Source organism: Cherax quadricarinatus, chromosome 39 (assembly GCF_038502225.1).
Source record: "Cherax quadricarinatus isolate ZL_2023a chromosome 39, ASM3850222v1, whole genome shotgun sequence".
Lineage (NCBI taxonomy): Eukaryota > Metazoa > Arthropoda > Malacostraca > Decapoda > Parastacidae > Cherax > Cherax quadricarinatus.
Window position 1 is genome coordinate 20613750 of NC_091330.1, and position 26896 is coordinate 20640645.

At 39.6% G+C, this 26896-nt stretch overlaps 2 protein-coding genes across 7 annotated transcripts in view; one reads left to right on the forward strand and one right to left on the reverse strand.

The window, feature by feature from the left end:
• LOC128696393 (secreted frizzled-related protein 3) overlaps positions 1-26896 on the forward strand; it is a 181404-nt gene that overhangs the window by 29617 nt on the left and 124891 nt on the right. For 3 of the 6 annotated variants that reach the window (XM_070092521.1, XM_070092520.1, XM_070092522.1), the window contains 3 exons: positions 731-799; positions 11473-11521; positions 19333-19509. In XM_070092521.1, the coding sequence (XP_069948622.1) occupies positions 731-799; positions 11473-11521; positions 19333-19509 (295 nt within the window). The remainder of the gene's footprint in view (positions 1-730; positions 800-11472; positions 11522-19332; positions 19510-26896) is intronic. The other 3 variants (XM_070092523.1, XM_070092524.1, XM_070092525.1) reach the window with 2 other exon arrangements.
• Positions 13481-16214, reverse strand: LOC138853776 (piggyBac transposable element-derived protein 3-like). The gene is made up of 2 exons (XM_070092514.1): positions 15988-16214; positions 13481-15588 (listed from the first exon to the last, which is right to left on the reverse strand). Exons 1-2 carry the CDS (start codon positions 15991-15993, stop codon positions 13753-13755), a joined length of 1842 nt encoding a protein of 613 aa, XP_069948615.1. The 5' UTR covers positions 15994-16214; the 3' UTR covers positions 13481-13752.

Genomic DNA, 26896 nt, shown 5'->3' on the forward strand with positions numbered 1-26896 from the left:
TTACTCGTTTTACCTAGCAGAAGATGGTCCTACTCACGTATGAACCCAAGGGTATTGGGGGTGGTGGAGGGTGGTGGGGTGGTCTAGGGTGGTGAGGGTGGTGGAGGGATTTGGGGGATGGTGGTAGGTCTCCCCCATTGACTCAGTGGTCTAACCCACAGCCAGGCAGAGTGTATCCCGTGGGTGACACTCCAATATTTCCTCGGGGTGCAGCTAATATTCCAGTAGGAAAGCTAAGTGAGTAGTAACTTATCATCACCAGCTAGTCAGATTAAACCTCACGAGAGAACCAATTTTCCTGTACCACAAACTGAACCACATTAAGTTAATTCTACGATGTGTTACACAAAAATATGCCGCAATTCTTCAATAGTGCTATAACCACAACGTGCCAAGTAAAACAGTGTTAAACGACAGTCTACTGTATTTTGCAACACAGAGAGACACTTCAGGATTTGGGGTCTCAACAGTCAAAGGGTTAAAAAAGGACACTGAACGTATATCTAACCACAACAATGTTGGAAAAACAGATTCCTAGTGAGTTAGCATTAGAGGGAACTCAACCCTTTCTTGTATTTTGGAATAAAATATTATAATACAGTATATTAATCCTATAAATTTTATTGAAATTTATAACTTCCTGATTGATTTATAGTTATTTTTCTCCTCTGTCCACATATATTCTATGGCCACGTGTCCTTGTTTGTGTTCACCATTTCTGTATGTCTAGTGCCATGTGAGTGTCGTCAGCAGCGGCCCCTTCGACAGGGATTGTATACAAAGCTACACTTCGATTATGGTAAGTTTCTGCCTTATTGTCTGCTACAAGTAATTATCCTGCATTACCAGGACTTCCCCATGTGAATGTGGGTTCCCCACTGGTACTGCATACTGCATGTGTATGTGGTGTATAATAGTTGAATGATTATCTTGCCTAGTCCTTTAAAGGCACTTATCACTATTCTTGCCTGCCACTGATGTTATGTAGTTAATTTGTCCCTCCTAGGGTATTTGGCATAAAATTCACCTCCAAGCCCTTTTTTTATTGCCAAATATCAAGTAATTTTTCCTCTACTTACATATTCTGGCTCTGGTCTCTCCTCAACCTCAATCATTCCAGGAATTGATCTCCATTCTCTTGTTTGCCGTATTTTCACCAGTTAAACTGATATCAACAAACCAGCCATCTTTCGTTTTTATTTTTTTTATTTTTCAACTGATTTATTTTATTTTTGGTGTACTTTTAGAGGTGTATATGTACAAGAATGTGACAAAGTTTCAGTATGATTGGCCAACAAACAACATAGAAAAAAAATATTAACATAATTTTGATATATGGCAGCATGAAATGACAAATTGGCACTACGAGTGGCACTTCCGACATTCCCAACTGTTAGAATACAACTAGCACGACGTCTTTACATTGCCATTTCATCTAATATATCTTATTATCATGGTAAAAAAAAATACATTTGACAGAATTTTTGGCATTCACCAAAATATCTACCTTTTACCCCCCACAAAATCAAAACTATTTGAGATATTCCAAAAAATCTAACGTTAAAATTTCAAACACACTTTGTTTTATATTGTCTGTGAAAATAATTTCAATACAATCATTAATAATGGAGTTGTAAAGCGAAATAAGTGAATAAGTTACTTCCGAGATATAGGCCTAGAACGCCGGCCAGCCCGCCGTCAAAAAATTTTTTTTTTTCGTGAAAATCGCGTTTGTTTCGGTGTATTTCTTAGTAAACTGATGTTCTAGTGCAGTTATCCTCTTCAAAACACCATTTTCTATCACTCACAGACCAAACAATACAACATGGAGACGAGGAGTAACTCATTTATATTGAAATATTGCTGGTGGACTCTCGCTATATTATGGCCTATTTTATTCAGTCTAGAGTATATAACATGTTTGTTTGTTATTTAAAGTGATTATTATATCATATTAGATCAATTCTGATAGATAAATAAGCGGTATAGTTAATATATAAGCTGATATAAGCGTAAAAATGAAGTGATTTCACCTGGCTCTCTCTGGAGAGGGAGCACTGCTGAGTGTACCCAGGTGCTTCCTGATAGGCTAGACGTCTATTGATAAGCTCCACCTACTCTTATATGATGCCAAATAATCAATTATTATATTAGAAAGAATAATGCAAAGAAAAAGCAATAAAAAACAAGGAAAAAATTCCAAAAAATACATGGGTTGAGAACAGACGCGCTACCTACATCACCGCCACCATACCTGATATAAATGACTATAATTTCTTGTAGAAACGTTGTAGAACATTGATTCTTGTACCATTGTGCTGCCAAAGAGTTAAGCTATTTTTCTGTATGAATAACTCAATTTCCATAATTTTTCGAGTTTTTTCTTGAGAACGCTGAACGGCTCCCGCCTCCTCCCCCCTTATCATGTTGGAGAGAGAGTTCCCAAAGCTAAGTCATTTCCATATATTAGAAAGAGTATAGGTCCCTGGACTGATTTTTGGGATAATATACTCATTGCTTTCTCATAGTCTGATACCTCTTCCCTCACCTTTACTATCTTGTGTCATTCTGAGTTTCCTTGGTCTACTGAACAGTTTCCTGCCACCCCAACTTTTGCATCCAGTTTGTGGTTGAGTCTATGGTGGGACATTGTATCAAAAGTTCTTCCATAGTTTTAAGAATGCAGCCTCTCCTAACTGAACGACGTACTCGTTTACCGATGACGTGGACTTAAGACGGGCTCTCTGACCAATATGCATACCTAAATAATGTATATTAGAGCTGATTTCCTCTACATGTGTATTTTGTTTATTACAATATAGAGTACACTGCTGTATAAACATTTAAAAATATACTATACCAGAAAAGTTATAAATGGTGCAAAGGTGACATTAAAACAATATCAAAGATGGTTGACACAAACCCACTACCATTATAGTATGCTCCTCACTTAGCGACAAATTCGTTTACCGATGTGGTCTTTGGAGCAAAACTCCATTGTTAAGTGAGGAGAGGCTGTATAGTCTTTTCATTCTTTTCAGCCCTATACAATGGAACCTTGAGTTTTGAACTTAATCTGTTCCAGGAGCTATACACAAATAACCTGCACATAGAAGAGAGGAGCTTACGACGATGTTTCGGTCCGACTTGGACCATTTATGGTATTGTGCCCTTTTTTTTGTTATTTTCCAGGACCTAGTTCTAAACTCGAAATGTTCGAAAGTCGAACCAATATTTCCCATGAGAAATAATGGAAATACAATTAATCCGTTGCAGAAACCCAAAAATATTCACACAAAAAATACATTTTATAGAGATTACATTAGTTTTACATACACACAACAAACATACATAGTACAATTAGTAATAAATTTAAATAAACATATATATATATAACATTTTTACTTGCCTTTATTGAAGATTGATGATGGCATCTGGAAGATAGGGAGGAGGAGAGAGGGAGTTGGGGTTATTGTCTGGAAAGGAAATCCCTCTCCATAAGGACTTTAGGTATCAAAGCCCTCTCTGGGGTTACTTCCCTTCTTTGTCTTTTACTGGCACTAGGACCAGCTTGAGAGTCACTGGACCCCTGTCTCACAAAATAACTGTCCACAGTACTCTGTTTCTGTTGCCTCTTTAAGATTTTCCTGAAGTGGGACATGGTTCTGTCACTGAACTTGTTGCAGAGATGGCTTGTTTCAGCTTGCTCAGGGTGGTACTTCTCCAAAAACATTTGCACATCATTCCACTTGGCACAAATCTCCTTAATATGTGAAGAAGGCACCTCATCCATTCCCTCTTCCTCCTCCTCTGAAGCAAGTTCCTGAGCTGTGGTCTGATGCTGTTCCAGATGAAGCTCTTCCAGCTGTTCAGTGGTTAGCTCTTCTTTGTGGTCATCCACCAACTCTTCCACATCCTCTCCACTCACCTCCAGCCCCAGGGTGTTCCCCAATGCCACAATAGAGTCCACAACAGGCAGAGGGGTGAGCAGGGCCAGAGTCAGCCTCAAACCCTTCAAAATCCCTCTGGAAGTCACATTGGGGCCACAATTGTCTCCAAGCAGAGTTCAAAGTCCTGGAAGTCACTACCTCCCAAACCTTACCTTTTAGGCTCACGCAGCTGTAAATATTGAAGTGATTCCTCCAGAACTCTCTTCGGGTCAGCTTAGTGTCTGTGGTCACTTCAAAGCACTTTTCAAACACTGCTTTTGTGTAGAATTTTTTTGAAGTTAGAAATGACCTGCTGGTCCATGGGCTGGAGGAGAGGAGTGGTGTTAGGAGGCAAGAACTTCACTGTGATGAAACTGTAGTCCCTAGACAGTGGTCTACCAAGTTTGGAGGATGTGCAGGAGCATTGTCCATTAACAGGAGACACTGGAGTGGCAAATTATTTTCTAGTAGGTATTTTTTCACAGGCCAAACACATCATGGACCCACTCTTTGAAAATTTGCCTTGTGACCCATGCCTTATTATTTTCTTTCCACAGGATGCATAACTTGTTCTTAATGACATTGGGATTTTCTGAGTGATACACAAATAAAGGCTTCACTTTAAAATCACCACTAGCATTAGCACAGAGCAAGAGAGTTAGCCTGTCTTTCATAGGCTTGTGTCCTGGGAGTGCCTTTTCCTCCTGAGTAATGTAGATCCTCTTTGGCATTTTCTTCCAAAACAGGACTGTTTTGTCACAATTGAACACTTGTTGGGGTTTCAATTTTTCAGTGTCTACGTACCCCTTAAACTCCTGTACAAACTTCTCAGCTGCCCATTTGTTTGAACTTGCCTTGCCATGCCTTACAACGTTGTGTATGCTTCTTAAATCTGTCAAACCAGCCTCTGCTGGCCTTAAATTCACTATCAGCACTGGTTCCAGGAATTTTCTTTATAAGACTGGCATGCAACTTCCTTGCCTTTTCACAAATAATTGTCTCCGAAACACTATCACTTGCTATCTCTTTATCCATGATCCACACCAGCAACAACTTCTCAACCTGATCGACTGTTCTTTGTTTTTGCCGTACATCCTGGCAAGCTCAACAAGTTGCACACCACTCTCATATTTTTGTATTATTTCCTTCTTCACATTTATGGTGTTTCTCATTTTCTTTACCACAGGGGTACCACTAGCAAGTTTCTTTGGGCTCATGGTAGCTTATTTCACAGTCGCACAAGCACTAAACACAATAAATTAATAGTGAAATATTTGAATGAGTGTGGAGGTTAGTGTTCACTCAAGCATCAACAAAGCCAGACTGGCTCACGACGCCAGCGTGGGGACGCAGACAGAGCGGGCTGGTGGACAGGTCCGGTACCCGGCGGTTCGAAAGATGGGGCACGTTCGATAATCGGGACAAAATTGGTTAAAAAAAAGTAGTCGAAACTTGAAGAGTTCGATGATCGATACGTTCGAAACTCGGGGTTCCATTGTATTTGTATTTTTATAAAAGGATAAAAATGTGGAATAGCTTACCGAATGAAGTAAAGAATTGTATCATAAATTAAAAAAAAATGAAAAAGTTCTGTATGCGTAATTACAGTGGACCCTTGGTTTTTATGTTCAATCCATTCCAGAGCCATCGGCCAAAACTGAAACCATTTTGCTCATAAGAAATAATGTAAATGGAATTAATTCGTTCCAGACACCCAGAAGTATCAAAAAAAAATTTTTTTTACCTTAAAGTTAGATTTACATGCACAAAACAATGAACATTACACATAACACTTACCTTTACTGAAGGCTGTTGTTGATGGATGGAAGACAGGTAGGAAGGGAGAGGGAAGAGAGGTTATTGTTTGGAAGGGGAATCCCTCTTCATAAGGATTCGAGGTACCAAGTCCTTATTAGGGGTCACTTCCCTAGCTTAAATATAGATTTACATGCAGAAAAGAATGACAAATAAATATAAAGCACTAATAAAATGTATAAATGAACATTTAACATCACACTTACCTTTATTGAAAAGACTTGTTGGTGCATGGCAGACCAGACGGAGGGGGAGAGGGAGGCGAGTTTATTGTTGGAGACTATGACACTAATATCAACTCTAAGGCTTATTTATCTATCACAATTCAACTAATATGACATAATAAACAGTATTAATAACATAGAAACATGGAATATACTCTAGAATGAATAAAATAAGTCATTATGTATGTCACGACTGGTGGTGGTGTTGTTGGGTGTATAAGGGCCACTGAGAGCATAAGCCGTCCATAATGGTGGTGAAGGCTGCAGCTGAGGCGGCAGTGTTTTCTGTAGCCCTATATAACTCCAACAACATTGGAGGAGTTAGTAGAATTGCTGAATCAGGTTGTTCTTCAACTCTGTATATCCTTGGTTAGGCCTCATTTAGATTATGCTGCACAGTTTTGGTCACCGTATTACAGAATGGATACAAATGCTCTGGAAAATATACACAGGAGGATGACAGTTAATCCCATGTATCAGAAATTTTTCCTATGAGGATAGACTGAGGGCCCTGAATCTGCACTCTAGAAAGATGTAAAATTAGGGGGGATATGAATGAGGTGTATAAATGGAAAACAGGAATAAATAAAGGGGATGTAAATAGCATGCTAAAATTATCTAACATAGACAGGACTCGCAGCAATGATTTTAAATTGGAAAAATTCAGATTCAGGAAGGATATAGGAAAGCAATGGTTTGGTAATAAAGTTGTGGATGAGTGGAACAAACTCCTGAGTACCGTCATAGAAGCTAAGACCTTGTGTAGTTTTAAAAATACTGTAGGTTGGATAAATACATGAGTGGGTGTGGGTGGGTGTGAGTTGGACCTGACTAGCTTGTGCTACTAGGTCAGATGCCGTGCTCCTCCCTTAAGTGACATGACTGACCTGACTAGGTCAAGGCATTGGCTTAAGCCGGTAGGAGAATTGGACCTGCCTCACATAGGCCAGTAGGCCTGTTGCAGTGTTCCTTCTTTCTTAATTGTTTTATATGATGGTAGGATTGCTGGTGTCTTTTTTCTGTGTCATAAACATGCAAGATTTCGGGTACATCTCGCTACTTCTTCTTACACTTAGGTCACACTAAACATGCATGTACAAGCATATACAGTGCTAGTCATGGCATTATGCTGGGTGAGTGCCCCGGCATAATGCTGTGATAAAAATCAAAGGCCTACCATACTGGGGGGTCTTTTTTCATCAGTGCATTATGCTGGGTAGCAGCAGTTAACATGTCACAGTCTGCCACCACACTCCACAGTGACTCCTCAGTGCTCATGTGGCTGCCGTGGTAAGAGGAAGTGTTGCACTTTTGTCTCTCATAAGCCCCATCTTTTGTCCGGTGCTTCCTTTGGTTTTGGGGCTATGCATGTTTGATTATGGGTAAAAGGAAGTCTTTAACACCTGAAACCATAGCTCATATCATAGGGCTTCACAAAGGTGGGCACCAGATGAAATAAATAGGGGAGAATGTTGGTGTGTGTGTGTGAGCATTCAGTGAGGAACTGGGTGCAGTGTTGCAAGGCTGGTGTGGTGGTGGTGTCAAGTTACTGTCTGCCAAATCTCGGCTTGGCCCCTCGAAGAAGACATCTGTTCGTACCTTAACTGTGTTAAAGAAGCAGTTAGAGAGTACACCTAAGATAACTGCTAGAGAATTGAAAGAAAAGAATCCACATTTTTTCTCAGAGGTGTCTCTAAGAACTGTTAACAGACGTGTGTCAGAACTGGGCTACAGTAGTCACCGCCAGGTTAAGAAATCGATCCTCTCCAAGCCACAGAAGAAACATAGGCTGGATTATGCAAAGAAATATTTTCACTGGAATCCTCAACAGTTGTCTGAAGTATTTTGGAGTGATGAAGCAACCTTCACCATCGCCTGTAACCATGGGGGGGACATGTACCGGCCCAGAGGTAGTGACCCGCTAGACCCACGCTACACCTGTGGGACCACCAGACACCCAGACTCACTCATGGTTTGTGGGTGTTTCAGTGCTCAGTGTGTGGTGAACTCATTTTGCTTCCCAAAAAACAGTATATGAACCAGTATAATTACCTGGAGTTATTGTGTGACAATTTACCCAAGGCATTTGACAAGTGTGGGGCTATGGTTTTTATGCAAGACGGTGCACCGTGTCACCGCCAAATCTGTAGTTCAGTGGCTTAAGGACTGTGAAGTGAGGTTCTTTAATGACTGGCCAGGCAGTTCCCCATTCCTAAACCCTGTTGAGAACCTCTGGTCAATAGTGAAATGAAGTTTACTGGGGAAGGATATCAGCTCCATCCCACAGCTGGAGGCTGCTTTACATGAGGCATGGAATAATGTACCTCCCCAAACCCTCAAGAATTTGTGTGAGAGTCTTCCTACATGGTTGAGGGACATGATTAAGTGTAAAGGATGTAGCATCAAGTATTAAAACCTCAGTAAGTGTGCAAATATATATATTATAATCTTTCATGGTATGTGTTTGTGTTTTGGTACATGTGTGGGGGGCGGCATAATGCTGTGACTAGCACTGTATATACACACCCCTCTGGGTTTTCTTCTATTTTCTTACTAGTTCTTGTTTATTTCCTCTTCTCTCCATGGGGAAGTGGAACAATTGTTCCTCCGTAAGCCATGCGTGTCGTAAGAGGCGTCTAACATGCTGGGAGCAAGGGACTAGTAACCCTTTCTTCTGTATACATTACTAAAGTTAAAAAGAGAAACTTTTGTTTTTCTTTTTGGGCCACCCTGCTTTGGTGGGATACAGCTAGTTTGTTGAAAGATAATGATTAACCATTATTCATTCAACTGCTGTCTTGCCAGTTGTGTACCAGTATCACAATTCAAATGATCCTCTGACTGCATACAGAGTGTGTGTGCCCTGACCTTTCTACCTGAAGTCAAACTGGTTTCCTTGAATCCCTTCATAAAATATCATGTTTACATTTAACAGTACAAGCATTAAAAACCACTTCCCTCCATTTGCTTCAATCTAACACATTCACACAAGCTGGCTGGATGTTCAAACCTGTAGCACTCAAAACCTTTATCCTCTCCTTCCAACTTTTCGAAGGTTGACTCCTATCCTTCCTTTCTTCCACCCCATATTTACATACCCTCTGTCATCCTGTCTTGATCCAGGCCTCTAGATGCCCAAACCACTTCAACAAGCTCTCCTAAGCTCTCTTGAATTATATCTTTGGTGACTTTGCAATTTCTGTGCTCCAAATTATGTGTAGTATTTACATTTTACTGTGCTAACTTTGTGCCTGCGTAATTCCATAAGTTTTCTATCAAATTTCGTAATTTTGGTGTCATTACCTTCAGAAAAAGATTCTCTATTATTTCATAAGAAAAATAATTTAAAAAAAGTGGAAACAGAGTAATGTTAATTTTGGCGGTGTGGACAGTAAAAGGGTTATGACGTTTATATACAATGCCATGTGCATAATACAAAACAAACAAACTTTATTTCTATCAGGGGAATACATTATATTATACAATTAGGGTAATTGACATATCTTTCTTCTTTCAACAAACTGCTCATATCCCACCGAGGTAGGGTGGCCCAAAATGAAAAACGAGAGTTTCTCCTTTTAAATTGGGTAATATATACAGGAAAAGGGGTTACTAGTCCCTTCCTCCTGGCATGTTAGTCACCTCATATGACTTACAGAGGAAGAATTCTGTTCCACTTCCCCATGAAGATGAGTGGAAATAAACAAGAACAAAAACTAGTTAGAATATAGATGGAAACCTAGAGGGGTATGTATATACAGCCTCCCCTCACTTAATGATGGAGTACCATTCCTAAGACCATGTCGGTAAACAAATTCATCGCTAAGTGAGGAGCATACTATAATGGTAGTGGGTTTGTGTCAACTCTCTTTGATATTGTTTTAATGTTACCTTTGCACCATTTATAACTTTTCTGATACATTTTTAAATGTTTATACAGAAGTGCACTGAATATTGTAATAAACAGAATAGAGGAAATCAGCTCTAATATACAGTAGACCGTCATTTAACACGGTAGTTACATTCCTGAAAATGCCGTGCTAGATAAAACCGTGTTAGATGAACTGAAGAATTTGTGGGGAAAATAGGGTTACTTTCCTGAAAGCCCCAAGAAAGCCAAACAACTTTTTTTTGAGGCCTCCACTTCTTAAAAAAATAAAAGTGAATATGTAATTGTAGTTCATTGTTGTGATGTATTATGTTGTTTTTACTGCTTAAGACTACAAATGTAACAGAAATAATAGTATTTCTTACCTTAAATTGTTGGTGCTGGTGTTTGTAGATGATTGTAAAGCGACTGGAGAGTTATGTTGTGGTCCTACTGGGCTGAGGTGGATGGTAGAGGTTCTGGTACTGAAGTCGATGGTTGTACTAGAGTGTCTAACTTTAAATCATTCAGTAAGTCAAGTCAGTAAGTCAGTCAAGTCAAGTCAGTAAGTTATTCAGTCAAATCAGAAGTCAGTCAGTTAAGTCATTCAGTAAGTCAAGTCATTCAGTAAGTTAGTCAAGTCATTCAGTAAGTCAGTCGAGTCATTCAATAAGTCAGTCGAATCATTCAGTAAGTCATTCGAGTCATTCAGTAAGTCAGTCAAGTCGTTCAGTTAGTCGAGTCATTCAGTAAGTCAGTAATTATTCAATCAAGTCAGTAAGTTATTCAGGCAAGTCAGTAAGTTATTCAGGCAAGTTAGTAAGCTATTCATTCAAGTCAGAAGTCAGTCAGTTAAGTCATTCAGTAAGGCAGTTGAGTCATTCAGTAATTCAGTCATTCAATGTCAGTCAATCAGTCACATAAACTTATATTTACCTCTTTTTATGTGTGCAAAGTAACACTTCATTACTTTCATTACTTTGTTAATTCTAAGACTTTAATGCTTATACCTTTTCTTGCTATTTTCAACAACACTGGTATGCCTACTGCGTGTCATGATTGCTTGGCAGATACATGGTATAGTAATTAAAAGATCAAAACACAATTCACAAACACAGCTAGCTTGTAGCAGAGAAGAAAGACTGGACACGCATGAAGTACGAATGCTGGGGTGGTGTCAGGGTGGCAGGGGATGGCGGGAGGTCTCCCCCACTGATCCACAACAAGGCGGCTGCTTGAGGAAAAGAAACTTTTTTTTTTCCTTTCCGCAAACTGAACTGTGTTAAATTAATTTTACGACGTGTTACATAAAATTGTGCCACAGTTCTTCAATCGTGCTATACCCAAATCATGCCAAATAAACTCGTGCTAAATGACTGTCTACTGTACATTATTTAGGTATGCATATTGGTCAGAGAACCTGTCATAAGTCTGAGTCATTGATAAATGAGTACGTTGCTAAGCGAGGAGAGGCTGTATATGCTTATACATGCATGTGTAGTGTGATTTAAGTGTAAGTAGAAGTAGCAAGATGTACTTGAAATCTTGCATGTTTATGAGACAGAAAAAAAAAATACCAGCAATCCTACCATCATGTAAAACAATTACAGGTTTCCGTTTCACACTCACTTGGCAGGACAGCAGTGCTTCCCTGAGCGGTTGCTGTCTACCAACCTACTACCTAGGTATTTGACATATATGACTACTTTATAGAAAGCCCTTTGATATGCAAAGCATTTTTGGCAGCCTTAAAAATAAATTATGGTTACAAAGATGTGAGAATAAGAATATATAGTTTTTAAAATATTGGAGGTGTTTAGCAATTCATTAAAAAAGTGTAACTGGAGATATATTAGGGATAAAGCTAGATACATATGATGAATGAATGGTAGTCAATACAGTTTGAAACAAATGTTTAGCATAAGTGTTGTTAGGATCACATTAGGGAAAGGAGGTGTTTTTTAACAGTAGCTTTGAAGTGGCTGCCAGAAAGAGAGAGACTGGAGTTTTCAGGTAGAACATTCAGATTTTAGGTTCTTATATGTACATCAAATATTTGGAAAGATTGAACTGGATGTGGGAATATCGTAGAGATTTTTGTGTCTAGTATTATGCCTATGAATTCTGTTGCAACTGTCAAGGAGTTTCAGGGCAGGATTGATATATGTATTTATTATCCTGTACATGTAGTATGCACAGTAGTATCAGTGAATTTGAAGAGTGGAGGAGTGTGTTGTCTGGCAGTAGACCGAGTGATCACTCACACTACCACTTTTTGTTGTGTTGTTATTGGCTTAAGGTGATTTGCTGTGGTGGATCCCCAGGCATATTGTAGTATCAGGGTGTTTCATAGTTTCAAGCCACTTCTTACAGCTAAGGGAAGAGTTAACAGAAATACATTAAATGAGATGATTAAAAGTGGAAGTCAGTGTTTTGGCATGACAGTCACTTTTTGTGTAACAGGCAGTGGAAATTATAAATGTGTTTGAAGGAAACTAGTCAGATTGTCTTGCTTCTAAATACACAGGTAAAGTTGTTAGGCTCCCTTTCTCCCTCATGGTCTGGTGTTTTAGCTACTGTGGTTTAGGGAAATTACAAAAAAATGTTTCAATGAATAAAGGTTGGGATTTAGAGCTTTTAGAAGACTATTTGCCTGACAGTTTTGAGAGGCACCAGGGCAACTTTTTTTTTTTTATGTAAAATGATGCCCCTTGCCATACTGCCAAAGACATAAAAGGCTAAATGTGAGATTTCATTCTTTAATGACTGGCCTGGTAACTCGCTGGACTTTAGTCCAATAGCAAACACGTAGACCCTTAACCCTTAAATGGTCCAAGCGTATATATACGCTCACTTGCGCAGCGCCCCGAATATTTTGAAAAAAAAAAAAAATTATAGAAAAAAAGAGCACATTTTTTTAAGTATTTTAGAATAAAAATTTTTTTTTAGGGTCAGTACTTATTGAAATATGAGGCCGAGAAGTTGGCACTGGATGCTCATGTGACAGCAACATCGAGTCCTGCCACTTGCAGAAATGTTGTCGATATACTTTTTTTTCTATTTTTCATATTATTTTATGTAATTTTTATGTTCTGATAATTACAATTTGTAGTAGTTCTTGTCATTTTATAACCAATCTTTGTTCTGACACTAGTATTAGGTACTGAAATTGTACTCAAATTGTCACAAACACACTGACAGGTGGACATTTACACCTGGCTTAGCAATTTACTATTGTCTTGGAATATATACAAAGTACAGGAGGGCCCCACTTATATGGCGGGTTAGGTTCCAGGCTACCGCCGTAAAGCGGAAACCGCCGTAAAGTGGAACACCCTTTTTTTCCACTTACAAATGCATACAAACACTAGATAACAAGTTTGCACTAACATATATTATGTTAGCAATAGAGCCAGGCATCAAAAAACAATAAAAAAGTACAATACACACATAGTGCACTCATTACTTACCTTAAAATATTTATAGTCTTAACCCTTTACCAGGCCGTGCCTCATATTTGAGCAAATGCAACAATTGCAACCTATATTGTGACAGTATATGCAGTTCTAAGACATATTTATTTGTGATCATTTTTTTAGTTTATTTATTTTTGGGCCATAAAATGCCCTTTTTGGCCGCATCAAATATGAGGCACTCCCCGACAATGGTTAAACTGTAGGTGACAGATCAGGCATCAAATTTGATGCAAGCCTGACAAAGGTATTTGTCTAAAAGAATCATAACAGCTGTTATAACTGATAATTAAAGGCATAAATTTACTTTTAAGGTTTATTCATAAACAACTTGGGTAAACAAAAGGCACAGAAACTTGATTTCAAAAAATTTAAGACATTTTTAGTAATTGACATTTTATAAAAAAATTGAAAAAATGTTACAAAAATATTATCAGAGGAATTTAAGCATGTTGTTGCCTATGGAATTCCAGGAAACAATTCCTCATTGAATTTAGACATAAATTAACCTTGCAGAAGGAACAAGCAAAGGAAGAGTAGGTCCTCTTGTTCTTGGTGTTGCAATGTTTACATGAAAGCCTCTTTGCAGAAACTGGCCAGTGTTTTTGTGTTTCATCAAATATTGTATCATTAGACCTTTTTCGATGCCGATTGGGAATGTCATCAACTGAAGAAGACCTTGAAGAAGACCGTGAAGTTGAACAACTTGGAGATCTCAGGCTCCTTGGGATTCCATTGGTTGACTTTCTTGCAGATTTGGAGATGGAAAACCGAAATTCCTTGAGGTTCATGTATTTCTCTTTCAAAACACCACATTCACGCCTGTACAACAACCAGCCATTGACACAACAAAGATCAATGACATATCCAAAGAGCCTCATGTACCAGCGTTTTGCTTTGAGTGGAGACTTGTAGAGATGCACCAACATATCATTCTTATCTATGCCCCCCATATGGGCATTATAATTCTTTATCACTGCAGGACAGTCAACTTCCACCTTTTGTTTGAGCTCCTTGCTGTACCTCCTTATCTTTGTCACTGGGTTGATACCAATATCATTAGTCAGTATAGTAACAACCTTATTGTCTTTCCAACGTACAGCAAGGACACTATCCAATGAACAGTAATCCATAGCACTCCTTTTCACCTTTGTTTTTTCCATGTCATTGACAGACATAAGTGGTGGTTTTCCAATTCTGTTGTCCCTTGCAGTGCCTGTGTACCTGCAATTGAATGTAGCATGCAGATATTTCACTAGAGGCAAACTGGTAAAGAAGTTATCTGCATAAATTGCACTGGTCTTTGTGTGGTCCATAGTCTTTGCAAGGCAAATAACAACCTTGGAACTTATAGGCATTTTCTTCTCCTCCTCTGTTAGACTAACACTGTGATAATCAAATGTTGTTTGACCTTGATACATCATTATGTCATGTATAAATCCATCATCGCTGGCCCGGCAAAAAAGTTTAAACCCCCATTTATCAGGCTTGGTCCTGATATATTGCCTGAGATTTCCTGCTCTTGTTCCCTTATATCCTACCATTACCTCATCAACTGATTGCTTTGGTGTACCTGGAACTGTTAGGCATGCTTTTCTTAGACCTTCAAACAGTGGTCTTACTTTATGGAACCTGTCAGCTGTTGCCTTGGTATTATCATTTATATGAATAGCTGTCCTTAGTGACCTAAACCTTTTAGATGTCATAACAGTTGTAATATCAGGATGACAATGATTATGGGACCAGTAATCTTCTAAAGAGGGCAGGGTGTCCATACTCATGAATATCAGAATTCCAACAAATTGCATAAGCTCTTCACTAGTGGTGTTGAAGTTAGTATTAACATCTTTCTGTGTTGCATACAAGTTTGTGTTAAATACAAGGCTTTCTAACATTTCTGCAGTAAATAATTGACAAAAATATTGAAATGGTTCCTTGATATGTGTTGGTACCTCATGTTTGTAGTCAGGTAATGGAGTATTTGTTATGTCAAGTTTGCTCCAGGTGGCATTAGTGTTGTTGACAGTTGTTTCATCTACCTCAACCTCATCATCTTTAACTGCTTGTTTTCGTACATTTCTTCGTTTTACATTAACTTGCCCACTTCTCTTAGACACATTTTCATGTTCATCTTCACTTGAAGAAGCATCATTTGCCTGTGGCTCATAATCATCTCCAGAATCCACTTCCTCATTAGGGTCACTGTCATCATGTAACTCTGGCACGATGTAATCCCTTCTTCTTTGAGCCCTTGATCCATAAAACACATTTGTGTTCAACTGAAATGAACAGAAAACACAAAATGAGCATTCTATATGAGCAAATTTCATAAATTTACAAGGTAAAATTACTCATATATCAATGAATTTGATTCAGCATGCAATTGTTAGCTATCAGTGACAAAGACGGTCTAATTATGATCTGTTAATCCATGATATATGATACCTTCATTGGCCCATTTCTTATCACCATTGTCAGGCTGAGCCTCAATATTGACACAAAAACAGTAAGTGATAATCTACCATTGTCAGGCCGGGCCTCAATATTGATACCAAAAAGGTAAACAAAACTTCAAGTGCATTTATTTGTTACTTCTCAATGCCTCAGGCAATTCATTTACATCTCAAAATGAAGTTCAAACATTCAATAATGCACTGGAAACACATTCAGAAACTTACCGACATTCTGGAGTGGTGTAAATTGGTGAAATATCAGGAGAGTGAGGGTCGAAATGCTGCTCCTTCAACAAGTCAAGCAGTACTGAACACTCGAGGAGCTCCCAGCCAATAGCAGAGGACAGTACCCGAGTGACGCCACCTTCAAGCTCCGCCCAGAAGGTGTGTGATTGGCTGGATTGAGGCGAGAAGTCTCTGGGAGCATATGCTTTGTGTCTATGGCGCCATGAAAACCATGCTTTTGAAAAAAAAAAAAAATTATAGAAAAAAAGAGCACATTTTTTTAAGTATTTTAGAATAAAAATTTTTTTTTTAGGGTCAGTACTTATTGAAATATGAGGCCGAGAAGTTGGCACTGGATGCTCATGTGACAGCAACATCGAGTCCTGCCACTTGCAGAAGTGTTGCCGATATACCTTTTTTTCTATTTTTCATATTATTTTATGTAATTTTTATGTTCTGATAATTACAATTTGTAGTAGTTCTTGTCATTTTATAACCAATCTTTGTTCTGACACTAGTATTAGGTACTGAAATTGTACTCAAATTGTCACAAACACACTGACAGGTGGACATTTACACCTGGCTTAGCAATTTACTATTGTCTTGGAATATATACAAAGTACAGGAGGTCCCCACTTATATGGCGGGTTAGGTTCCAGGCTACCGCCGTAAAGCGGAAACCGCCGTAAAGTGGAACACCCTTTTTTTCCACTTACAAATGCATACAAACACTAGATAACAAGTTTGCACTAACATATATTATGTTAGCAATAGAGCCAGGCATCAAAAAACAATAAAAAAGTACAATACACACATAGTGCACTCATTACTTACCTTAAAATATTTATAGTCTTAATCTAGGGTGAGACAAGTAGTATTTATTGTAAGAAATCAAGTGTGGTATGTATGGTAGTCAGCCAGGCTACCATACCAGGCCACCCCACCCACACATACTATTCTATGATATTTAAGCATCCCAGAGCGATAAAATGTATATACAGTTCACTCATTACTTACCTTAAAATATAGGGCGAGATGAGTAGTATTTATTGTAAAAAATCAAGTGTGGTATGTATGGTAGTCAGCCAGGCTACCATACCAGGCCACCCCACCCACACATACTATTCTATGATATTTAAGCATCCCAGAGCGATAAAATGTATATACAGTTCACTCATTACTTACCTTAAAATATAGGGTGAGATGAGTAGTATTTATTGTAAAAAATCAAGTGTGGTATGTATGGTAGTCAGCCAGGCTACCATACCAGAGAGAAAGAATGAGTGCATGAGAGAGGACAGGCGCAGTTATGTAAACAAACCAGGCGAAGGTAAGTTTTGTAAACAGTGTACACGTCTGGTTTGTGTTACATTGTGTACAGGTTGTCTCTACATTGATACGGTAGAATAAATAAAGAAGAACACTCCCATTCTCATGTAACATCATTTTGAGAAGAAATGATGCTCTGAGTGAAGGCAATGGAAGTAAGTCACTGACTTTTTTGGGTTATCCTAGGTTCTCTACACATGTTGTTATGTATTTATGTTATGTATCGTGTTTATTATATAATTTTGAAAAAATATCACGGATGGATTAATGAAAATGTGTATATTAACGTAATATACAACATTTAATGATACACCGAGCTCAGACAGCGTAAACAAACAAACTGAACAGGTTGTGGACGATCACTCGGTCAGGCGAAATAGACGGTATTAATACGTGTCCAGTTTTAGTTCATTCATGTACATTTGTAAGAGTTTGTGAAACTTTTACCTTATAATATTTTTATTATTATTATAATAATTAAATCACGAAACAAATACTCTTACACTGTGTACAAGTTAGTACAGAATTATAGCTATAAAGTGAAGGCATACGAAAGGAATATTTTTCTACAGTTATCCCTAGTAACAGGTGACGGGCTAGAGAAAACGTAATTCTTCCAACACTTCTGCAAACCGTTTGGTAAACATCTCATATTTATTTGTATAAATTTTTATACTGTGGGTGCATGTATCATGTTTGTGTGTTACATAATGTGTTTCTTATATAATTTTGAAAAAAATATCTTAGATTAAGGGAAATGTCTATATTAACGTAATATGCGACATTAATGTGCCCAAGAGATTATTATTATTATTATTATTATTATTATTATTATTATTATTATTATTATTATTATTATTATTGCATCAAGAGTAGAGAGACTCTTAGTGATTTTAATGTGTACCTACATGCCAGCACAGTGTGTAAGTTTATTTAGGTACAGGTGTACACAAGTTTAATTATCAAGTACAATACATATAAAATATACAATAACTTTAAAACACTTGAAATTTTGGAAAGTTTCCAGACATAATAAGGAGATGTGCTCAGGGAGAATGTAAACAAACTCGGTGGGCCGCTGTGACCATATTAGAAAGACAGGTGGGGGGAGCCGTATAGCGAGTTTTGGTCATTATTTGAAATGTCCATATTAGCGGAACGCCGTAAAGCGAAACGCCGTAAAGCGGGGCCCTGCTGTACACCTACCATCCGACTTACGACCGAGTTCGGTTCTGAGAAACCGGTCGTAAGTTGAAATGGTCGTAAGTCGAACTTTACTACTGAATATCAACAAAAACATTTTTGTAATGACTTTATTTTATTGTTTTATTTTGATATTTCATGTTTTACTTTACTTTTTATGTTGTTAGTACTGTATTTTATACTGTAAGGTTTAGGATAAACACTGTGTACAACACAAATAGTTGTTTATTTCCCAGAAATTTGGCATAAAAAACACGGTCGTAAGTCGAGTGGTCGTGAGTCGAGCAGGTTTTTTTAATACCGCGCATACTGAGTGTTAGGACCCATTCTATGCTGACAAGGCATCTCAGGCCAATCATGCCAAATTTGAAGGCAGGAAAAATAAAACGTATATATATTGGACCGTTTAAGGGTTAATAAGCATCAGCTTTGTGGCATGGATGTGTCCTTTACAAACTCTTGAGTGCCATTAAGCAAGTGTGGGAAGGGTATTGACTCTTCTCTCCTTTATAATTTACCCTTATCATTTCTTAGGAGACTTAAGGAATGCATCAAAAGCTACAGTAATCTCATGAAATACTAGTTTAGGTGAGTAACCCATAAAAAATATCAGTACGTATTGTATTTTTAAACTATTTTATCGTAAGCACTCTCATTATCTGTGTGTTTTGTATGTATGCATATTAGTGATGCCTACTGTACATATATGTATTCAGTACAGTGCTGTGATTATTACACAACAGCTGGCAATGGTATCTTTACTTCTTGTATGCATCTATAATACTTCTGACATTAGTATTTCTGACACTGCAGTGTGTCCTCAGTGCTTCGTGGGAGTGTGAAGAGTGTAGACACTTATGGAGAACTGACGCTTACGACAGTGCTGGTGAAGGAAGTGGTGAAGGCAGGAAGGGTTCTGGTGCTGACAGCCACTGATGCCTACCTTTGGACCAATAGATCCTGCATATGCCCACCTCTCTCCATCAATCAGTAAGTCTTGAGAAAGTGTGTAAGACAGTGTGTGTGTGTGTGAGGAGGGGGGGATAGGATTATGTGGAACAGATTGTTAGAGAGAGTAAGAGCATGAAAGTTGTCACCTATATGTGGTTGCAGGGGTCAAGTCATCACTGTGTGTGTGTGTGTGTGTGTGTGTGTGTGTGTACTCACCTATTTGTACTCACCTATTTGTGGTTGCAGGGGTCGATTCATAGCTCCTGGCCCCACCTCTTCACTGATTGCTACTAGGTCCTCTCTCTCCCTGCTCCGTGAGCTTTATCATACCTCGCCTTAAAACTATGTATGGTTCCCGCCTCCACTACTTCACTTTCTAGGCTATTCCACGGCTTGACTACTCTATGACTGAAGAAATACTTCCTAACATCCCTTTGATTCATCTGAGTCTTCAACTTCCAATTGTGACCTCTTGTGTCTGTGTCCCATCTCTGGAACATCCCATCTTTGTCCACCTCGTCTATTCCGCGCAGTATTTTATATGTCGTTATCATGTCTCCCCTGACCCTCCTGGCCTCCAGTGTCATCAGGCCGATTTCCCTCAACCTTTCTTCGTAGGACAATCCCCGTAGCTCTGGGACTAGTCTTGTTGCAAACCTTTGCACTTTCTCTAATTTCTTGACGTGCTTGACTAGGTGTGGATTCCAAACTGAGTGCTGCATACTCCAGTATGGGCCTGACGTAAATGGTATACAGAGTCTTGAACAAATCCTTACTGAGGTATCAGAACGCTATCCGTAGGTTTACCAGTCGCCCGTATGCTGCAGCAGTTATCTGATTGATGTGCGCCTCAAGAGATATGCTCGGTGTTATACTCACCCCTAGATCTTTTTCCTTGAGTGAGGTTTGCAGACTTTGGCCATCTAAACTATATTGTGTCTGCAGTCTTCTTTGCCCTTCCCCAATCTTCATGACTTTGCATTTGGCAGGGTTAAACTCAAGGAGCCAGTTGCTGGACCAGGCTTGTAGCCTGTCCAGGTCTCTTTGTAGTCCTGCCTGATCCTCATCCGATTTGATTCTTCTCATTAACTTCACATCATCCGCAAACAAGGACACTTCTGAGTCTATCCCTTCTGTTATGTCATTCACATATACCAAGAACAGCACAGGTCCTAGGACTGACCCCTGTGGAACCCCGCTTGTCACAGGCGCCCACTCTGACACCTCATCACATACCATGACTCGTTGTTGCTTCCCTGTAAGGTATTCTCTTATCCATTGCAGTGCCTTTCCTGTTATGTGTGCCTGATCCTCTAGCTTTTGCAGTAACCTCTTGTGAGGAACTGTGTCGAAGGCCTTCTTGCAGTCCAAAAAAATGCAGTCGATCCACCCCTCTCTCTCTTGTCTTACTTCTGTCACCTTGTCATAAAACTCTAATAGGTTTGTGACACAGGATTTTCCCTCCCTGAAACCATGCTGGTTGTCAATTATACACTTGTTTCTTTCCAGGTGCTCCACCACTCTCCTCCTGATGATCTTCTCCATGACCTTGCATACTATACACGTTAGTGATACAGGTCTGTAGTTTAGTGCCTCATGTCTGTCTCCCTTTTTAAAAATTGGGACTACATTTGCCATCTTCCATACCTCAGGGAGTTGCCCAGTTTCAAATGATGTGTTGAAGATCTTCGTTAATGGTACACACAATGTGTTTGCTCCCTCTTTAAGGACCCACGGAGAGATGTTGTCTGGTCCCACCGCCTTTGAGGTGTCAAGTTCGCATAGCAGCTTCTTCACTTCCTCCTTGGTTATATGTACCTCATCCAGCACTTGCTGGTGCACCCCCCCTGCTCTGATTTCCTGGAGTCCTACTGGTTTCCACTATAAATACTTCTTTAAATCTTGTGTTGAGCTCCTGACATACCTCTTGGTCGTTTCTTGTGAATTCCCCATCACCCTTCCTCAGTCTGATTACCTGGTCCTTGACTGTTGTTTTCCTCCTGATGTGGCTGTACAGCAGCTTCGGGTCAGTCTTGACTTTCGATGCTATGTCATTTTCGTATTGCCGCTGAGCCTCCCTTCTTATCTGTGCATATTCTTCTCTTGGCCTCCTGCAGTTCTGTGGTGGGTTGTACATTACTGCAATTATCACCTTATGTCCCTCAGACTGGATTGTTCCTACTAAGTAGTCCCTTTTGCCCATGCCATCCGTTCCTTCCATTTTCTCAAACCCCCACTGGTTTTTAATGAGCAGTGCAACTCCTCCTCCCCCTCTCCTCCCTCTGTCTTTCCTGAGGATTTGATATCCAGGTGGAAAGATTGTGTGTGTGTGTGTGTGTGTGTGTGTGTGTGTGTGTGTGTGTGTGTGTGTGTGTGTGTGTGTGTGTGTGTGTGTGCATGTGCGTGCATGTACGTGCATGTACGTGTACTTACCTATTTGTGGTTGCAGGGGTTGAGCTACAGCTCCTGGCCTCACCTCTGCTGGTCTCTACTAGGTCCACTCTCCCTGCTCCATGAGCTTTATCGTATCACTTCTGAAAGCTCTGTATGGATCTTGCCTCCACTACATCACTCTCCAGATTGTTCCACTTCCTGACAACTCTGTGACTAAAGAAATACTTCTTAACATCTCTGTGACTCATCTGAGTTTTCCACTTCCAGTTGTGACCCTTTGTTGCTGTGCCACATCTCTGAAATGTTCTGTCCCTGTCCACCATGTCAGTTTCACTCATTATATATTGTTGTTATGGCCTCTCTATCCTTCCTGTTCTCCAATGTCATCAGGTTGATTTTCCTTAACCTCTCTTCATAGGATATACCTCTTATCTCCAGAGCTAGTCCTGTTGCAAATCTTTCCACTTTCTCTAGCTTCTAGATGTGCTTGACCAGGTGGGTTCCGTACTGGTGCTACATACTCCAATATAGGCCTGACATGCACTGTCTTGAACGACTTTACTAAGGTGTTGAAGCACTGTTCTTAGGTTGCTCGTTATGATATTCACTCCAAGTTTCTTTTCCTTGAGTGGTTTGCAGCCTCTGACCCAATAGCCTGTACACCATGGTCTTCTTTGACCAGTATTGGGCCCCTACTTAAACGAGATGGGACTTACATAGATGGCAGCAAAGAAATGAGTGAGATATTGAAATCCCAATATGACTCAGTGTTTAGTGAACCGTTAATCAGACTAAGGGTCGACAATCTAAATTAATTTTTTATGGCTGAGTCTCAAAATTTGGTTAACTCAAGAATTTTTTATATGATCCTAACACTACTGGCCTTTGAAAAAGCAATAAATAACATGCCCGTGCACTCTGCCTCAGGCCCAGACTTGTGGAACTCCATGTTCGTCAAGAACTGCAAGAAATCCCTTTCATGTGCCTTAAATATTCTATGGAGAGGGAGCATAGACACAGGGGTCATCCCACAGTCACTAAAAACAATGGATATAGCCCCACTCCACAAAGGTGGCAGTAAAGAATTACAGGCCAATAGCACTTATGTCCCCCATTATAAAAATCTTTGAAGGGGTTCTGAGAAGCAAGATTGCCAACCACTTGGATACCCAACAGTTGCACAACCCATGGCAGCATGGGTTTAGAGCAGATCACTCCTGCCTCCCCCACCTACTGGACCAATATAACATGGTCTTGGATGCACTGGAGGATAAACAAAATGCAGATGTATACACAGACTTTTCGAAAGCCTTCATCAAGTGCGATCATGGTGTAATAGCATACAGAATGCGTGGTAAAGGGATAACAGGAAGAGTGGGTAGATAGGTCTGTAACTTCCTAAGAAATAGAACACAAAGAGTAATAATAAACAGAGTAAAGTCAGAGGTGGCTACAGTGAAAAGCTCTGTTCTACAAGGTACAGTATTCGCTCCCATTTTTTCCTCATCCTCATATCTGACATAGACAGAGATGTAAGCCACAGCACCATGTCCTCCTTTGCTGACAATACCAGAATTTGCATGACAGTGTCATTCACATATACCAGAAACAGCTCTAGCCCTAGGACTGACACTGCATGCATACTCACCTATTTGTGGTTGTACTCACCTAGTTGTAGTTGCAGGGGTTGAGTCATGTGTGTGAGTGAGAATGTGTGAGTGTGTGAGTGTGTGTGAGTGTGTGTGAGTGTGTGTGAGTGTGTGTGAGTGTGTGTGGGTGTGTGTGAGTGTGTACTCACCTAATTCACCTAATTGTGGTTGCAGGGGTCGAGACTCAGCTCCTGGCCCCGCCTCTTCACTGATCACTACTGGATCCTCTCTCTCTCTCTGCTTCCTGAGCTTTGTCATACCTCTTCTTAAAACTATGTATGGTTCCTGCCTCCACTACTTCACTTGCTAGGCTATTCCACTTGCTGACAACTCTATGACTGAAGAAATACTTCCTAACGTCCCTGTGACTCGTCTGAGTCTTCAGCTTCCAGTTGTGACCCCTTGTCCCTGTGTCCCCTTTCTGGAACATCCTATCTCTGTCCACCTTGTCTATTCCCCGCAGTATCTTGTATGTCGTTATCATGTCTCCCCTGACCCTTCTGTCCTCCAGTGTCGTCAGTCCGATTTCCCTTAACCTTTCCTCGTACGACATTCCCTTGAGCTCTGGGACTAGCCTTGTTGCAAACCTTTGTACTTTCTCTAACTTCTTGACGTGCTTGACCAGGTGTGGGTTCCAGACTGGTGCTGCATAGTCCAGTATGGGCCTAACATACACAGTGTACAGTGTCTTGAACGATTCCTTATTAAGGTATCGGAACGCTATTCTCAGGTTTGCCAGGCGCCCGTATGCTGCAGCGGTTATTTGGTTGATGTGTGCCTCCGGTGATGTGCTCGGTGTTATGGTCACCCCAAGGTCTTTCTCCCTGAGTGAGGTCTGTAGTCTTTGTCCACCTAGCCTATACTCTGTCTGCGGTCTTCTTTGCCCCTCCCCAATCTTCATGACTTTGCATTTGGCTGGATTGAATTCGAGAAGCCAGTTGCTGGACGACATGTCCAGCCTGTCCAGGTCTCTTTGCAGTCCTGCCTCATCCTCGTCCGATTTAATTCTTCTCATCAACTTCACGTCATCTGCGAGCAGGGACACTTCAGAGTCTATTCCTTCCATCATGTCGTTCACATATATCAAAAATAGCACTGGTCCTAGAACTGACCCCTGTGGGACCCCGCTCGTAACAGGCGCCCACTGTGATACCTCTTCACGTACCATGACTCGTTGCTGCCTCCCTGTCAGGTATTCTCTTATCCATTGCAGTGCCCTCCCTTTTACGTGCGCCTGATCCTCCAGCTTCTGCACTAATCTCTTGTGGGGAACTGTGTCAAATGCCTTCCTGCAGTCTAGGAAAACGCAATCTACCCACCCCTCTCTCTCGTGTCTTACTTCTGTTACCTTGTCATAAAACTCCAGGAGGTTTGTGATACAAGATTTGCCTTCCATGAACCCATGCTGGTTTTCATTTATAATCTTGTTCCTTTCCAGGTGTTCGACCACTCTCCTCCTGATAATCTTCTCCATGACTTTGCACACAATACATGTCAGAGACACAGGTCTGTAGTTTAGTGCCTCGTTTCTGTTTCCTTTCTTAACTCTTTCAGGGTCCGTCCTGTAGATCTACGGCTTTACGTTCAGGGTCCAAACCGTAGATCTACGCCATGAGCTCAGCTCACTCTGATAAACTGTGAGTGGTACATTTGGGCCTAGATATGAGAGAATACATCTATGTGGTATGTGTGCACCACATAAAACAGATCCTGCAGCACACTGTGTATAATGAGAGAAAAAAATGAAATCATGATTTTTCGATTAAAACAGCAACTTTGCAGTGTTTTTTCGTATGTTTTTTATAGTTGTATTTGCGATTTCTTGGTCTCATTTGATAGAATGGAAGACATATTACAGAAATAGAGATGATTTTGATTGGTTTTAGCATTGGAAATGGCTTGAAACTGAGCTCAAAGTAGCGGAAATGTTAAATTTTTGCCGATATTCAAGAGTAAACAAACGACCTCACACGTCTAATACATGTCAGCTGGTGGGTCTAATATATATTCACAAATATGGTGATGATATTTATACAATTATTACAGTATTGCATAACAGTAAATCTTCTATTTTTTGGTGTGAATAAAAATTCATTATGTGAATAAAAAATCAAAATGCAATTTATTTGTAAAGCCTCAAAACATAACTAATGAACAGAGGAAATGTTAGTTTAGTGCCAGGAATGCCTACATTGTTCATTCTGGACCCTATTTTGAAATTGGAATATTTTGAACTTTGTGTTAAATTGGCCAAATTAACAATTTCCGATCACTTTATTTTGTAGTTGAAACAGTTGACTTGGCGATTTCTTGTGCTCAATCGATAGAATAGAAGTAATACTAGTGAAATAGCTAAGAATTTGGTTGATTGGAATAATGTAATTGGCCTAAAATAGGAGTCAAAGTCGGCAAAATCGCCGATTCGTAAATATCGCTGACACATCAAAATTCGCGAGAGCATAATTTCGTCAATTTTCCACCAAATTTCGTACTTTTTGTTTTATTACCTTCACAAAAAGATTCTCTACGATTTCATAAGAAAAAATAACAAATTTTTTTTTTGAAAATTCTTGGACACTGGTGCGTGACTCCAGATTTGGGCCTTGGACCCTGAAAGGGTTAACCCTTTGACTGTCGAAGGGCCAAATCCTGAAGTTGCTTCTGGTGTCGCAAAATATTCGAAAAAAAAAAAAATTATTTTTTCTTATGAAATGATAGAGAATCTTTTCCCGATTGTAAAGACACCAAAAAAACGAAATTTGATGGAAAACTGACGGAATTACGCTCTCGCGAAGTTAGCGACTTCGGCGATATTTAAAAATCGGCAATTTCGCCCACTTTGAGCCCTATTTTCGGCTAATTCCGTTATTCCAGTCAACCAAACTCATAACTATTTCTTCAGAACTCTATTTTTTCTATCGATTGAGTACAAGAAACTGCCCATTTACCGATTTCAACTACCCAATAACATGGTCAGAAATTTGCAATTTGGCCAATTTCACGAAAATTAAAAAATACGACAATTTCAAAATAAGGTCCAGAATGAACAATGCAGACATTCCTGGCTCTAAAATAACATTTTCTTTGTTCATCAGTCATGTCTCCAGGTCCCTGTGATATTACTCTTGCTTTTTATTTTGAAATTTTATTCAAACAAAAAATAGAAGATTTACTGTTATGCAGACTACTGCAATACTGTAATAATTGTAAAAATTACATCAACCCATTCATGACTGCGTATTAGAATGGCTATTTGGACATTTATTGGACAATGACATCATTTGTTCACTTTTGAACATCGGCAAAAATCAAACATTTCCTGTACTTTGTGCTCCATTTCCAGGTTCTTTTTATAGTAAAATTAATCAAAATCACCTCCATTT